The sequence below is a fragment of the Mus caroli genome, unplaced genomic scaffold (genome assembly GCF_978045245.1).
Source record: "Mus caroli unplaced genomic scaffold, Mus_caroli_1 scaffold_15, whole genome shotgun sequence".
In the NCBI taxonomy this organism is placed as follows: Eukaryota; Metazoa; Chordata; class Mammalia; order Rodentia; family Muridae; genus Mus; species Mus caroli.
In genome coordinates, this window is record NW_028227270.1 from 44060420 (window position 1) to 44077909 (window position 17490).

Sequence of the window (17490 nt, forward strand, 5' to 3'; positions counted from 1 at the left end):
TCAAGTCGGTGAGACTACAGGTGTAGCTCTAACATACTTAGAGGACAATGTGTTATCAAACGTCTTTATCTTCTTACATCCTGTTTTTCGAGCTTGTGATGCCCTATAAAGCTTCAATGGTCTCCACACTGTAAAACCTGCTTCTCAGTCCTCACAAGAATTTCTTTAGCCAATCTTGGTGACAAGACAGATGTGCTACTGAAGAACATGACTTTCTAAAGAAGGACTTTCAGTTAGCCTTAAAGAGAGCTCACAAGCAGAACCTGGCTATGATTGCACAAGCCATCTATCCCAACACTTAAAGGACCAAGGCAAGCAGGCCTCTCTGATTTCAAGGCCAGTCTGGTCTATAAACCAAGTTTCAGACCAGCCAGGTTAAACAGGGAGATGCTGGTTTAAAAAAGAAGGAGGAGGAAGAAGAAGCAAGGAGAAGAAAAGCTTAAGCTCAGTATTTTCTTAATGATTTGAGGAGGCTTTTTAAAATTACATACAACTTTACCAACCGAAGAATAATGCTTCCAGTAAAAGAGCTATGTCTTTCCTTAGAAACAGCCTTCATTTCTACAAATACCAGACTTCACCAGGTATTTGTCGGCTGAATGGGCCACAAACACACAATTCCCAAACTACAATTTTCATCTCTATATTCCAGAACTGAACTGAGTTTTATGAGCCATGTTATTGTTTAAATCATATAAATAAAACCTACATTGTTTCAAGAAGCTTCTTTTTTTCTGTACATGCAGAACAGCAAGGGCTAAATAGATTCTATTAATAATGCAATATTGAGTTTAGTATTGACTTTAAGAACTATTATCACCTCCTTGACTAACCCTTAGCTGCCAGCAGACGCTGCCTCAGGCCAGTACACACCTAATTGCTCGGTAAAAAGGCCGTTTCCCTACCTCATTGAGCTGCATGATGTGATAAATTTGCTGCAGGTACTTGCTGCCACCTGGTTTGTGGCAGAGATCCAGGACCATCGCATTTGTTTTCTGCTCAGTCAGTTCAAGAGCAGCTTCTCCTTCTGAGCCTGAGTTTTCCTCCATCCTCGTGAATGCACTAAACACAAAGGACACGGATAGGTATCAGTGATGAGGGGCTGTAAAGAGGAGAGGATAGAGATTGACTGTGAGCAGCAAATGTGCATCTTGTATTCAAAGCACCCATAAAGAGTCTCTTCAAACAGGCAAAAGCCTTCCCAAACCATGGCAGCTCCACGGCAGGGCCTGGGAACGAAGCACCTAAAAGCATTTTTAAATTCTGTATGTTTCTTTCGAAAAGAAGTTTTTGATAAATTTATACTCCTATCTATAAAATGCTTCCCATTACTGCAATTGTTGAAATTGCTCTAATCATAGGAAAACAAAACAGTTCTTTTTAAGAACATGTAAGAAATAATTTGTATTTTCTCTTTGAAGACAAAAAGAATTATTGATGGCAGCAAGATTTTAGTATTTTGTGTTTTATACATTCCTCTTTACACCTGTGCTAAACACAGTAAAGACTAATTAACGTGTTGAAATGACGAGTCTGTTATGCTATTAGAAGCTGGATGCTACAAGACCCTGGACTTACCACTGAGCATTTAAAATTACCTTTGACACCTGTTGTCTTAACACACACACACTCACACACACACACACACACACACTTGCTACCTCTCCTACTTATTTCTCATAACAGATACTTAGCAAAAATCACTATTGTGGTTATTATCTCCCCCTCCCCCTCAAAAAAAGCTCTACTATTATCCAACCTAGAATAGGGGGACATTTTATACATGAAGTACTTCTTTTTGAAGTTTACTGAGTTTGAGAATTATTTGCATGTTTTAAGAAATAACAAAAAATGAAAAAGTGAGACACCTCTAACCATGCTAGTGTAAACATATGACAGCAATTCTCACTGTGTTCTTCACACAAACTTCCTTACTATAAATGCTATTAGACTGTGTTAGGCTTTGTGATCTAAGTATTTGTAGGCATGTTTGTGGTTTTATACTGTTTCCCAGAATAAATGAAATTTACTGTGGTGTAATCAGCTCTATCCTGCAGTTCATTGCAGAGATTTTGCCATGATTATAAAATTAGTTCTGCTAAGAGTCAGTGCCATTGACCTGAAGACTCCAAATGATACCCAGCTGCTGGACATTAACTTTGCTATTGCTTCCACATGCAGCTTTAAAACACCCCTCTCTCTTTCACACACACAAAGGAAATTTAAGACTACGTAAGTCTTGCTCAAGAAAAGAGCAAATAAAGTCACTCCTACTGACTTAGAAATGCTCATTAGCTAAAGCACATTTTTAAAAGACAGTGTCACACTGAGAGAAATTTGCACGTATCATTTTGAAACTGCACACATGTTGCAGGCAAAATTTCTTGTCAGGTTTTTGCAAAAGATGACATTGAAAAAGTTGGGGCCCTCTGACAGAGAAGTATCTCAGTGTCGGCCCCTGAACAGTATCCTTTCCTGTCCATCACTGTGCAGGTGAAGCAAATGATTGGATTCAGTCAATTCTATGATTAATGAGTTCCTCTCTAGATTTGGGACTGCCTATCAATCATGTCATTAGGGAGAATGTGCCCTGAAAGAGGCAGACCTTAGCCAAGGAATAACTGCATTAATCTTAATCTGTATATGCACCCAGCCAGCCAAGTCAGGGTCACCACGATGAAAAACAATAGTCTTCAACTCGACAAATTACTTTGCAAAGATAGACATTTCTTTACTTTTGTGGCTGTGTGTTCTTCAGAATCTAAGTTGACTGTTTACAGCTCAAGAGTTACAATAAAATGAAGGTTACTTTAATAAATAGTAATTCTTTCAGGCAGTGTGCAGGACAGGGACACCTACAGCTAACTTCCCTCCCACTGCACTTATTTTCATGAACCCAAAGCTAAATCTGGATACAAATGGAAGAAGCATAATTGAATGATATTACATATTCTAAGATAATCTTTTTGAGTAATTTAACAGAATTTAATTTGTTACATACATTTTTTTTTTATTTTAAAGAATCCTGTGGTAACGCTAAGGACTATTGAGGACACAGTGATTTGGAATGCATTTATACATTTTCCTTATAGTGGAGATCTATGAGATTATTTTATGAGAAGATAGGGACACACACAGCAGATAATCAATCTAAAATCAAGGTTAAGAAGAAATCTATCTCTTGCATACAAGCCCAGTGACCTAGCTATTTACAATAAGTTAACTCAACTCTATTTCAATGATATATGCCAAATAACTTTAAGTCTGCATTTTGTATATTAACACCATTTATGAAATTGAGAAAGACATGATGTTGTGCTAGTTATCTAGCTTTTCAGGATCCTCCAGGGCTGGAAAATATTTTAAAAATCAGCAAATCCTAACTTTTGCTGCATATTGTAAGAAACAGCTAATTGAACTTTTGGCCTCTACCTAATTGACCCCCCCAACCGACATCCTACTGCAAGAGACACTGAATGTGCTGGTGTTCCGTTCAGAGCTTAAGAATTACTGTTTGAGAGAAAAAATAATTCAGGAATGACCAGAAAGGCTATTTTAAATAGACCTTATTCCTAGGAGTTCTAACCCAGCAATATCATAAGTTTTACTTTGTACGCATAACCAGATCTGCTGGGTTTAGCCTTCTTTTTCTTCATATCTACTGCCATGAATAATAACATTTGACCTTAATCTTTTGGTCACTGGCTTCAATCCAGTAATCAGGTATTGGATGCAAATATAAAGATATATAAAGGTCACTCACTGTCAATGTTATTAAGTATTTTCCTGACTTCTTCTATTATTCCTTCTCTTTCACACACTAAAAGAAATTGTCTAGTTTTCTACATGACTAGACCAGGAAAACCAGGGATTCTCCATACTCAACATATTGACATGTGGTAAGACTGATTGGAAATATACTGGTTAACATTCTGCTAACCAGTGAATACAATATCTTTTTCTCACTCACTGTTTTGTTTTGTTTTTGTTTCTTTTTTGTTGTGTTTTGAGATAGGGTCTTACTATTGTAGAGTAAGTCTTTGCCTCCTGAGTGTATACTACCATACCTGGCAACACAGAGTGTCTTTTAACAAGCATTTAGAAGTAAAAGAAGTTTACTAGTCCTCAATTGGATGCTGAACATTTGTTAATTCATTATTGAAAACAGATTTGCCAGCATGGTACCACCCTTGAACCTGAAGTTTTGGGACAGACATAAAATGACCCATTTACAAGGAATGACTACTTATTTGCTCATCTGCTTCTCAAGCCTGAGCTGTTCATCACTGCCATTCACAAGGAAACGTAATCATATCTCAGGTGAGTTTTAGTCACCACAGGCAGAAAGTGACAGGAGTGTCTGCTAGCCACACAAACAATGCACTTTTAATGATTAGCTGGGACAGTGTGCATGGGGTGTTCAAACAATGGGCTGAGTTGGTAATGCGTTGAGCACCTGAACCAGAATCCTTTTATCACTAGCCTGCAGCTTCATACCTACAGACGAACCCCAACACAGGAGAACTCTACACACATATTTGAATTCATTGGGGACCCTTAAAAATCTTTGCAGTGCCACAAATCACTTAGCTGCTGGTGACAAATCTATGAAAAAGCTGACATTTCACTACTGAAACAGCTGGGTGTGTTTATAGCTTGTGAGTGATATGCCCCAGTTGCCCTCTGGGATTCTTACATTACCAGATGAAAAATGTGTACCTTTTTGACAATCAGGTACACAGAAAGCAATAAAAAGCCTTTTATATCCATTAATTCTTTCTTAATTCAATCTGTGCCCACTCCATTTACAAAATGCCTCCGGCTATGCACTGGATACCCAGTTGCACACTGAAAAGAAGTGAAACTAAATTCTGCTGGGTTGAGATACACCCTTTAAATCAGAAACCATAAGATAGAACCCAAACCAGGATAGTGTTCCTGCATATCAATAGGGTTCAAATTTTACAAGGAACATCTAATAGCCCAGTATTTAGTGGGATACTTATCATTTTCTGTGCTCCTCAACGGTCCTGTGATTTTTTGCCAAATGAACATTTGCTGCCCATCTGACAAAATGTTGTTGGTGTTGTCTATTGGTACTGAGAAATTATTTGGTGAAGTTGGGTGAGAGACAGGCATGGCTTTACCATTGGATGCTCAGTGTCCTTGCTTTCAGAAGCTGTTGCTCCATCCAATTGGGTTTTTGCCGCTCGATGCTCAGGATGACCTTTTGGGTCAGCTGACTAGGATTGCTTTGCTTTCCCAGGATACTTTCCAAACACAAGCAAATTAAACCCAGTTTCTCCTTACTCCATCTGTCAAGGGAGGAACCTGTTAAACGTTCCACGGTGTTCCCATCCTCAAATATCCGACATATAATTATAATCAAGTTCCAGACAAGCAGGCCAGCTTTCTTCAATTCAGCCAAATTTTTTGACATTTTTCTCTCAGACAGAAAAAAGAAGTATTTAATTGTGGGAGGCAAGCATGCAATCACTGTAGGTAACTTGCTGAGGACAATAGACACTGCCTGAGCAGCAAGCTCCGTGATGCCTGGGAAGAAAAGGCAGAAAAAGGTATGATTACTGTTAGCATTCTCAATCCATCACACCATGGCTTTCTGCTGGGTGGGGATGTCTAATTTTTGTGGAGGAAATTATTAAGATGAACAAGGTCTTAATGCTTTCCAACAGAGCTCCACCAGGAACGCTTGTGCAACTACCTGAAACTCTCAAATATTTCAAGCATGATTTTTCCTATTAATGAAAATTAGAAAGTTTAGAATTATAATTTATTATGTTTTTTTTTTTTAAGATTTCAGCTTTAAAGTATTGCGATACTGCTAATGAATGAAGCCAAGGCCTCTATGACCTTTGACACCAATGAGTCTTGAAGTCTGTGACACAAGCTTCCCAACTCTCCTTGTGACTCAAGGCTCCTCTTCTTTCATTCCTACCACATATGTCACCTCCTCAGGATGCATCCTTAGCCACCCCATCCATATCCTTCCTGTCTCAGAACCAGGTCTCTTGCTGTCATGGGAAACCTTTTGTGTGGGTTTTGTTCAAGTACCTGTCAGCATCCAACAATTATCTCATTCACTGACTCATTTTTTTTTTTTATCTGTGATCATCCCTAAAACATGAGGTCCATGAAGGCAGCACTGTATCCCTGGCAACTGCAAGCCAGAGCTGCTCAATAAATAACCATTGTTACATATGTTAACTGGTTTGTGTTTCTTCTTCCACCCTATCTTCAAACACCCCCTAAATGTGGAACTTGCTTAGCAGCCCTTGGGTTTTGTCTGAGGACTCTATAAGATGCCATTTGCTTTTTGCTATACATTTTTGAAGGATGTGTTGATGTCCTGTCTCTAAACCAGAGTTTCTCAATTTCCCACTATGGGCATCTGAGGGCTGGGTGATTCTTTGTTGGGTAAAGTTGTTCTGTACGTGTAGGAATTTCTGAAGCACTTATGATTTCCACTCTAATGGAATAGTAATACTACTAAATGCCAGTAGCATCCCACCTTAGGTGTGACAGTCACACCTAGTGTCCTGGGAGCCTAGCTAAAAACTGACCTTTATTTTGATTTTTTTTTTTCATACAGCTGAGCATAACATCAAACTTTGCATCTTCCTGACTCTACGGCTGAGTGCATGGACTGTTGGCATTCTCGACCAGGCCTGGTTTTATGAGGTTCTGGGCCTCCAATCTAGAGTTTAGTGCATGCAAAGCAAACACTCTTGAACTATATCCCCAGCTTATCTATTCCTTTAGATGATTCCAAAATGTTCAGTCTTGGCGTCCTCTGGGTTGCAATGCAACGAACTAACTTTTGCTAAGCATCCTGCTCCTCTGCTTTTCAGCAGGCAACTCAATACTGCCAACCAGAACTGCATCCTTCCAACCCAGTGTGCCTCACCTCTGGCTCACTCCCTCTTTCTCTCCTTTCCTCCTCAATCCTTCCTCTTCCTTCACATCCTACAAGAATCGGAACTAATGAATTTTCACACCTATTCATCTCTGATATTCTGCTTCTTGCTGAGTACTTGAGGAGCTGACCCCAATTCAAGCCCTTTCTTATAAATGGTACTGCAAAAAATGGCAAAACAACTCCTTCTAACATGCCATTTTGCATTTTTAAATTATTTTAAATGCCTTATTCTTTAAGTATCTATGTATTACTTTTCTATTCTCATGTAGTTTCCTTAAAACATTTTATATTATGGGGATGGAGAGCTGACTCCGTGTTTAAGAGCACTTACTGCTCTTGTAGAGACCCAGGTTCAGTTCCCAGTACCCACATTGAGGCATAGAACCACCTGTAACTCCATTTTCAGGGGATCTAATGCCCTTGTCTAGCCTCCATAGGTACCTGGCATGCAGATGGTGCACATAAATACATGCAGGCAAACACTCATATATATATAAAATAAAGCATTTTATTTTATATTGCCCTTATCCAAAAGAGAGCTTAAACACAAATTGTAAACAAACAAAAGTGTATGTTGCTAATTCTCTTTCCACCTGAACTTCTACTGAGATTCCTTACTGTAAAGCCCCAGAAACTCACTTTTTTTTGTTTTGTTTTTTGTTTTTGTTTTTGTTTTTGTTTTTTGAGACAGGGTTTCTCTGTATAGCTCTGGCTAACCTGGAACTCACTTTGTAGACCAGGCTCGCCTCGAACTCAGAAATCCATCTGCCTCTGCCTCTCGTGTGCTGGGATTAAAGGGGTGCGCCACTACACCAGGCAGAAACTCAAATCTTTAACTATGTCATTAAAGCTTAAGGCAAATGCCAATCAGAAGCTTCAAGTTGTTGCCAAATAAGTCCATTCTAACCATGAAGGCAATGTGTCAATGAGGAGGTTAATAGTACCCAGAGGGGGTTTCTTAATACTAGCATACTCATTCATTTGTCTTTACATAAGCAGCCATCTATTAAAATATAGAATGTATTATCTGAAAATACTGTGGGGTAACTACAATACGGAAGCTAAATTTATGTTAATCATATCTTTCTGTCTACATAGCCAATACTTTCATGACATTATTTCCTAAAACTACAAAATGAAGGTAAGACAAATCAATGTTTTTAAATTGCTTAATATTTATTTTAATTATTACTATCAAATATCAATAGCTTGTTGATGCTAATGTATGACATAGTATGTTGTACTGTGTTTAAAATATCAGCTTAACTATCATGGCTATCCTTTGAGAGACTCTACCAACAGTTTACTGAGACAGATACAGATACTCACAGATAACCATTGGACTGAGGTTGGGGAGCCCCACAGAAGAGAAATGGAAGATTGAGGAGCTGAAGGGAATGTGAACCCCATAGAAAGAACAACAGTGACAACTAACCTGGGCCCCAAGAAGCTCCCAGAGACTAAGTCACCAACTAAAGAGCATACATGTGCTGGTCCATGGTCCCCAACACATATGTAGCAGAGGTCTGATTAGCTTTCCTGGACCTCGTGGGAGAGGATGCACCTAATCCTGTAGAGACATGATGTCCCAGAAAAGGAGGATGCCCAAAGGGATCATCCTCTCAGAGTCTAAGGGGAAGGGTGATGTGGTGATGAACTCTTGGGCCCTGGGACATGGGACAAAACTTGGGATATTAAAAAAAAATGATTAATTTTTAAATGTCAGCTTAATACTTCATAGTACAAATGTTAAGTTCTAAGCTCATTTAGTGTCGTTGCCCATTATATTTTTTAAGGTAGTATAAGAACATAGATATGACCCATGCAGTACAACTGCAGAATGAGTTGTGATAGCACAGACAAACCTGCAGTTGCAACTTGCCAACAAATACCCAACATCCATGAACTCAACACATTGCCCTTGCAAACTAACAAGAAAACATTGCATTGTAAGTGTATACATGTTTTGTTGGGGATACTGGTTTTATGAAACTAGTATTTCTATTTTTTTGAGAATAAATTGTAACTATAGCTTGTTGATAGATTTCATGTATTTCTGCCACTGGGATCCTCCTTTATAAGGATCTCCCTGTGAACAATTGCCTGAACACATTTTCCTTGTGACATTATCTGTTTGCTCCCTCCAGAAAGTCATTGTTTCAGTTGAAGCCATTGTGCCCACCAAATAATTTCTCATAAAGCATTCTTTTCATTAAAATTATAATTTACCATCAAATGAACCATCTCAAATATACTTTCTACTTTACTGTTGTCAAAGAAACAAAACTAAATCAAACTAGTTCTTTGTGCATTTTTCTCTTTGAAACACAATAAAACAAATACCAAAAAGCTGAGCTATGTGTGAGAAGCATCTGTGTTTTTACTCTCCTGCCTTGTGCAATATTTCATGGTGCTCATTTCCCTAAATCTTCTCTTTTTCTCCATAGTACAGATTTTGCTGATGAAGTAGAGACAGGAAGCATACAATGTTTTACATGCTTAGTTTTGGGATATTTTGCTAATCAAGACAGCTTGAGATTGAGAGCTCAATATACCTTTGCACAAAGCTCAGAGGAATTTACACTCAATAAAAGCATGTGCACACTTATATTTCAGATGGTTTTCCCATACTTTTTTTTTCTAAATCTGATCAAATTATTGTTTTCCTTTACAGTGTGGCTGAGAAAGTACTCATATTTGCAATGTAAATCCATGAGAGCAGTGTGTCTGGTGCTGTGTACTCTATGTTTTATCCCCAGTATTAAAGACCAGAGCAGGAGAATGTTAGGGTCACTTGTATCGTTTGAAAAAATCCATTTTGTTTACAGCAGATTTGACAACGTGAACTGATCTATGCAGGAAGCTAAAGACAGAATCAGGTCTCTGGGCCCATCCCCCACTCCACTCTCTACACTACCACACTACACTAAACTTCCTCACATGCTGTGTCTGACATAAAACAATCTCACTCATAGATTAAGAAAGAGTTCTTATGACAATCTTCACAAAGAATTTTATAAAGTTTAATTTCTTTGTTTCTTCCCAGAATTGCACATGTTCTGCGTGTCTATACTCATTCAATTATACTAGCCTACTGGCACAAAGAGGACAGAGTACATGTATAAGATCACATGTCTGTGAACTTAAATACATTGACTGATATGTAGCACTCAGTAATTATCCATTGAGTCAATGGATGACTGAATGCCACCATGTAAATATCATCTGGCTTTAGTGCCATCCTTATCTAAGGAGAAGGCAGTGCAAGACCTCCAGTGAATGTCTAAAAATGTAGTGTCAAACCATCTAGTTCTTTTTCATATAAATACATACCTGTAAAATTTTAATGTATGAAGTAAGGATAATAGATTAACAACAAATTGTAAAGTAGACCAATTTTAACAAAAATTTATGTGAATGTGGATTCTCTCTCTTGAAAGAACTAAAGTAATATTAATAGTATGTATGGGATTGAAGGTGAGTGAGGTCAACAGAAACCAGAGAAGGCAAAATCTTAATTTAGAGTGAAAAAAAAAGAAAGAGAACCAAACCTGCAATGGTCCCAAGGAGCATTTGAGAACACAGACCAAAAGGAGTGGTATTGTCTATTGTCATGCACAGAAGATGCAGAGTGGTCTGCAGCCTCGCTTCCTCACACCTCTTTGTGACTATCCATAGAAGGTAATTCTATGCCAACTTACAATGTTAGGAAGAATATTAATTAGTAAGGAATATCCAACAGCTTGTATATATAAACTCAACATTTCTGTGGTCAGAACCTCTTTCGAGCAAGATAGAGAAATTCCCCTAAATCCTTCCTAGAAAGGAAACTGTTTGTGATAGACAGTTAAACAGACAATGCTTATTAAGTGGAATGGAATGTTAAATGCAGACCATGTTTTCTGGATCCCTAAGGAGGAAAGACATTCAAAAGCTGTATGGAAGTAGACCTAGAAACCATGGGAACAACTTTACTTGAGGAAGAACTCATTCACCCACTGAAAAGGTGACACCATCCTATTTAAATTAAATATCTTTACTAAATCCAAAAGCAGTTCGATAGGATGTGGACAAAATTAAAACATTACTTGTAAGGTCACTCATAGATAACTGGTTTGAGTTTGTTGTAAAAGGCTCATGAGTAAGAGCTACAGTATTTAGAATATTCACAGAGAAGAATAAAAGGCAAGACTCAACTCCCTTTTGTGGGTGCCCATTGGAATGTTTTCTGTGGAATGTTTTTTGTTCAAGTTGAAAAATATTTTTCTTTAAAAATGAATATGAAAAGATTTTCCCTTTAGAAAAGGGAAGATTCACACAGATGATATGCTCTTTAGCTGGTAGGAGAGATGGCATTCTCCAAGACGGTGTTCACCCATTGCTTGTACAGTGCTCAGTCCTAAAATCATACACATGGGTAGCATTAACCAGAGTGAACAGGTTATATTTAGGAATATATTTGTATATGCCTATGCTTGTGCATGCAATAACAATTAGTAAAATAAATTAAAAAAAAAAAAGAGGCCATGAATTTGAAGGAGAGTCAGGCAGGGTACATAGGATGGTTTGGAGGGAGGAAAGAGAAGAATGAGATGTTGTAATCAAATTATAAACTCCAAAATAAAAATAAAGAAATAAAGGAAATTTCAAAACAATCATGAAATACTAATAAAAAAAGGTGAGCATTTGGTAATTTTCTTTCCTTGTTACTTTGTCTGTGTGGCTCACAGTAAAAAAGGAGGAAGGTCCCTTATACATGTTGAAATGAAAATTAATGCCATTCATTGGTCTTACATGTTTTACACTTTTATTCAGTTGAAAGCCTACGAGAGTATTTCTTTAGTGGATACTTTTTAAAGGAACTAGTGTCTTTACCTTTATTTGACTCTTTCCCTTTGGACTCTCTTGGGATATAATTCCATTCTTGTGGAATGCTCTGAAGCAGATGATCAGGAACACGGGGCTTGTTTAGGTTTGTCTCGCTGTTTCTCCAACATCTCAAGATAGATATTATCTGTTGCACAGTGTCCTTGACAGAGTCCATCAGTGCCAGTCTAAGACAGTGGATGACTTCTGGCTGAGACTCTGTGAACGATGAGACTTTAAAATCAAAGAGCATATTACGGTTAGCAGAGCTTGGTCACCAGGTGTGCCTTGTTCTTCTGGGAATACTGTCTTCTAGTTACCTAGCTTAATCTATAGAAGATTAGACCTGGATTTAATTAGAAAGTCATATAATTGAGAATTAGCTCTTAAACCATTTGAAAGAGAGGTTCCCCTAGCTGGTAATGAAAGAATTACAATTATGACCATGGTAAGCAGTGGGCTGACTCTGGTAGTGCAGCAGGAACTGTGTAACCTTTATAGAGATCACTTGTTGATAATTCTAAAGTCTGTAAGCTGCTGGAGCTTTAGTGGTAGAGTGCTTGCACCTGTAAGATCCAGAGCTTCAACCCTACACCCAAGTGCTGGAAAAAAATCACAACATGAGCAAATTTCACATAGCTCTAACATTTTTTTACTCTTTTACATGAAACCAAAACCCAAGAAACTGAGACTCTATAAAAACCTAAAGAAATATGAGAAACCATCAAAACGCCCAACTAGCTCTCATATGTTCACTTTCACAAAAAAGCCTAAAACTACACAGTAGGTTAGAAAAGAGTAAGGTAAAGCACACACACACACACACACACACACACACACACACACACATTACACAGCAAGATAGAAAAGAATAAGGTACACACACACACAAACAAACACACACTCAAAATGTAAAAAAAAAAAGTTAAGCCAGGCATGGTGGCTTACACCTTTAATCCCAGCACTCAAGAGGCAGAGGCAGGCGGATTTCTGAGTTTGAGGCCAGCCTGGTCTACAGAGTGAGTTCCAGGACAGCCAGAGCTATACAGAGAAACCCTGTCTCAAAAAACAAAACAAAAAAAGTTAAAATATGTACTTAGACTTCTAGTGACACAGCGTAGAGAGAATGCACACAGGCCCAGCTCCAGCTGCTATAGGCCCATACATTAATTCTATCTAATCAACAAATAAGAGAAAACCAGAAAAGAAGTGTTACTCAGTAATAATTTCTAATTTGATTTTTCTGTCATAAATGTTAATTTTCATATTAAATGAACTGAAACAGAGGCAAAGAAACACAAAGCTTGACTTATATTCTATAATTTAAAGAATTTACCATCATCTAATTTTATACTTCAAATCAATACCACCATAGGGAAAAAATATTTAATACAGGAGGAGCCTCTGTTCATATCTATAAAAACTGAGAGAAAAGGGATGAACAAGCTTTTAAAAAATTGTTTCTTGGTTGCATGTTTTCAAGACATGTTTTCTCTGTTAGCTATGGCTGTCTTGGAACTGACTCTGTAGCCCTGGTAGACCAGACTGGCCTCAAACTCACAGAGATCAGACTGCTTCTGCATTCCCAGTTTTGGGATTAAAGGCATGTACAGGAAGGTATTTATAGTTTTTCTTAATTTCCACTTTTTATGACTTTATTTAAGACTCATTAGAGGAAAATACATAAGAAAATCAGTAAGAACTATGGATCTACTATTTTCCCCCACAATATAACACTCATGAGTTCTTAGGAGGGAGCTGAAGGATGTTGTAACTCAAGTGAGCCTCAGGCCCACAGCAGAGCTTCCTTGAGGGATATAAACCAATTTGTCCATTGGTATTTGGTTTACGAAAATAAGAGTTTTTCATTTTTATAGGAATAATCTTTCTAAAATTGTCATTTCAGGCCTGATAGAGAATACAAAACAAAAGAAACTTTATTACTTAATTTTTTTCCGTAATTTCAAAGAATAAGAACATAAGTAAATAAGGGATTTTCATGCGTGTTCAAAGATGTTCAATGTGATCGAGAATAACAATTAAGAATTTAATAATTGAAGAATAATGAATAGCATTTGAAGGATAAAGCTTACTGATTATCATCTTTCAAGAAAATTCAGAAGAAGCTAAAACAGCAGGGACTCATGGGTGTTAATGGTTGTGTGATTCCTGTTCCTTAAAAATCAAATCTGTAGTAAATCAGCTCTAAGTCAGTTTTGTGCTAAGAAATCTGCATCTTGGGCTGGCGAGATGGCTCAGTGGTTAAGAACACTGGCTGCTCTTCCAGAGGTCCTAAAGTTCAATCCCAGCAACTACATAGTGGTTCACAACCATTTATAAAGACATCTGGTACTCTCTTCTGGCATTCAGGTCTACAAGTAGGCAGAACAATATATACATAATAATCAAATAAATCCTAGTTTCTAAAAAAAAGAAAAAAAGAAAAAGAAATCTTTATCTCCTTTAGTGAAATGAGAAGCAGTGTGAGAAGGCAAGAAAATGAAGAGAAAAGGCTTTGAAAGGGTAGTTGTCACAGAATTCTCACATGACAGATTCTGGTTTTTTGAACCCATCATATGAAGTTATCTTTGGCAATGTCATAGAGATAATGAGCAGAGAAATGAAAAATAATGACTTCAACACAGCTGATAAGAGGACCACGGTCACAGTCCAAGAAGTCTGGAAACAGCACGGCTCTGAGCTGGTTGAAGCTTCCCCATGGTGCCTAAGACATAGTCAAATAACACCAGTATAGGAGATAAGAAAGAAAGCACATATGCTGCAATCACAAATGATGTCAAAGAGAGGTGGAAGAAAATGATAATGACAATAGCCTCTTTCTCACTTCCTTCTCCCTGAGAGACTAAATCGAGTCAACAAAATGTTGGGGTGTTAAAGATGAAGCAATGTGCCAACCATTACCTGGCATAAAGGTGAGCAATCTATGAATACCTTGGATGTACAGCACCCTAACTTTAACATTTTGTTTTGTTGAATCAAGGCATACTAGTACACATGGAAACATATATTATTGTCATTCTAGTGGGTAGAAATGCTCAGTGGGTAAAATTGCTAAGCATATAAGCCTGGCAGCCAGGAGTTTGATTATTCAATCCAAGAGCACACATGAAAGTATAACACAGTAGCACATATCTGAAATCTCAGCATTTACATGAAAGATGAGAGGCTAAGACTGAAGAACAATCTGGAAGCTTCAGGGTCAAGTAGAATAGAGTATTGGCATAGCAGCAGAGAACAAGGAAGATCCTGACTTAAAACAAGGTGGAAAGGTGAATCAACAGAATTTCTCTGATCAGTACACACACATACACACACACACACACACACACACAGTGGTTTATATGCATACACACACTGTGATATATATGCATGTACACACACACACACACTGTGGTATATATGCACACTCACATATGAGCACAAACACATACACTGTGATATACATGCATGCACACATACACACATGGAGCATATTAACTTTGAAGAGAAAAGCATTACTTTCATAATGATAAATGTCCATCTATCTAAAAAATGGCCAATACTTTTGTCTATTGGCATATTAGTTTGCTTTCTATAGTTGTGATAAAACACCATGACCAAAAGAAACTTGGGGGCTCCCGGAGCTAAGGCTGTCCTACCGCCCTCATTACTGAAGTCCTGCCTAGAGAGAGTTGGTTTCCCAGAAGTGCTCTCACTCCTAAGTACACAGGTGAAATAACCACTTTCACTCCAAATGGCAGACCCAACAGGGGAGCACAGGGCACAGGAGCCATACAGCAGCCTGGGACAGGCTTCTGGTCTCCATCTGTGCCCCAGAGCTAAGGCTGATCCAAAGCCCTCCATAACCAAATCCCACTCAGAATGAACTAGTCTCCCCAGGAGTGATGACACACCTAAGGTTCACAGGCCCATAGGTGGGATGCACTCCCATCAGAGACAGCAAGACTAACACCACAGAAAACCAGATAGTGAGCGGCAAGTGCAAGAACCTAAGCAAAAGAAACCAAGGTTACTTGGCACCACCTGAAGCCAGTTCTTGCACCACAGCAAGCCCTGGATAGCCCAATATACAGGAAAAACAAGATTTGATTTAAAATTTCATCTCATGACGATAATAGAGAACTTAAGAGGGACAAAAATAAATACCTTAAAGAAATACAGGAGAACACAGGTAAACAACCAGAAGCCCATACAGATGAAACACAAAACTCCTTTAAAGAATAGGAGGAAAACAAAACCAAACAGGTGAAGGAATTGAACAAAACCATCCAGATTCTAAGAATGGAAGTAGAAACAATAAAGAAATCACAAAGGAAGACTACACTAGAGATAGAAAATTTAGAAGTCAGGAGCTGTTGCAAGCATCACATAAAAGAGATAGAAGAGAGAATCTCAGGGGCACAAGATACCATGGAAAACATTGGCACAACAGTCAAAGAAAAGGCAAAAATGCAAAAAGCTCCTATCCCAAAACATCCAGGAAATCAAGGACACAATGAAAACACCAAACTTAAGGATAATAAGTATAGAAGAGAGTGAAAATTCCCAACTTAGAGATCCAGTAAATATCTTCAACAAAATTATAGAAGAAAACTTCCCAAACCTACAGAAACAGATGTCCATAAACATACAAGAAACCTACAGAACTCCAAATAGATTGGACCAGAAAAGAAATTCCTCTCATCACATAATAGTCAAAACAACAAAAGCACAAAACAAAGAAAGAATATTAAAAGCAGTAAGAAAAAAAGGTCAAGTAACATATACAGGCAGAGCTATCAGAATTACAGCAGACTTTTCAACAGAGATTATGAAAGCTAGAAGATCCTGGGCAGATGTCATACAAACCCTAAGAGAACACAAATGCCAATCCAGCAAAACTCTCAATTACCATAGACGGAGAAACATGCATATTCTATGATAAAACTAAATTTACACAATATCTTTCCAAAAATCCAGCCCTACAAAGGAAAATAGATGGAAAACTCCAACACAAGGAGGGAAACTACACCCTACAAAAAGCCAGAAAATGATCTTCATTCAACAAATACAAAAGAAATAGCCACACAAACATAATTTCACCTCTAACAACAACAACAAAAAAAAAACAGGAAGTAAAAATCAAATCACTATTCCTTAATATCTGTTAATTTCAATGCACACAATTCTTCAATAAAAAAGACATAGATTAAGAGACCGGTTATGTAAATAGGACCCAGAATTTTTCTGTATAGAGGAAACACACCTCAGTGACAAAGAAAGACACTACCTCCGAGACAAAGGTTGAGAAAAAATTTTCAAGAAAAAAGTTCCAGCCGGGCGTGGTGGCGCACGCCTTTAATCCCAGCACTCGGGAGGCAGAGGCAGGCGGATTTCTGAGTTTGAGGCCAGCCTGGTCTACAAAGTGAGTTCCAGGACAGCCAGGGCTACACAGAGAAACCCTGTCTCCAAAAACCAAAAAAAAAAAAAAAGTTCCAAGAAACACGCTGAAGTAGCCTTTCTAATATCGAATACAATCGATTTTCTACCAAAAGTTATCTAAAAAGATAAGCAAGTACACTTCATACTTCTCAAAGGAAAAACTTACCAAGAAGAACTTTAAATTCTGAACATCTATGCTCCAAATGCAAGGGCACCCACATTCATAAAAAAAAAAAAAAACTTTA

The 17490-nt window shown here is 37.9% G+C and overlaps 1 protein-coding gene across 6 annotated transcripts in view; it reads right to left on the reverse strand.

The window, feature by feature from the left end:
- Kiaa0825 (KIAA0825 ortholog) overlaps positions 1 to 17490 on the reverse strand; it is a 432254-nt gene that overhangs the window by 228284 nt on the left and 186480 nt on the right. For all 6 annotated transcript variants that reach the window (XM_085830935.1, XM_085830933.1, XM_085830932.1 and 3 more), the window contains 3 exons: positions 11813 to 12037; positions 5148 to 5553; positions 906 to 1062 (listed from right to left, as the gene is read on the reverse strand). In XM_085830935.1, the coding sequence (XP_085687061.1) occupies positions 906 to 1062; positions 5148 to 5553; positions 11813 to 12037 (788 nt within the window). The remainder of the gene's footprint in view (positions 1 to 905; positions 1063 to 5147; positions 5554 to 11812; positions 12038 to 17490) is intronic.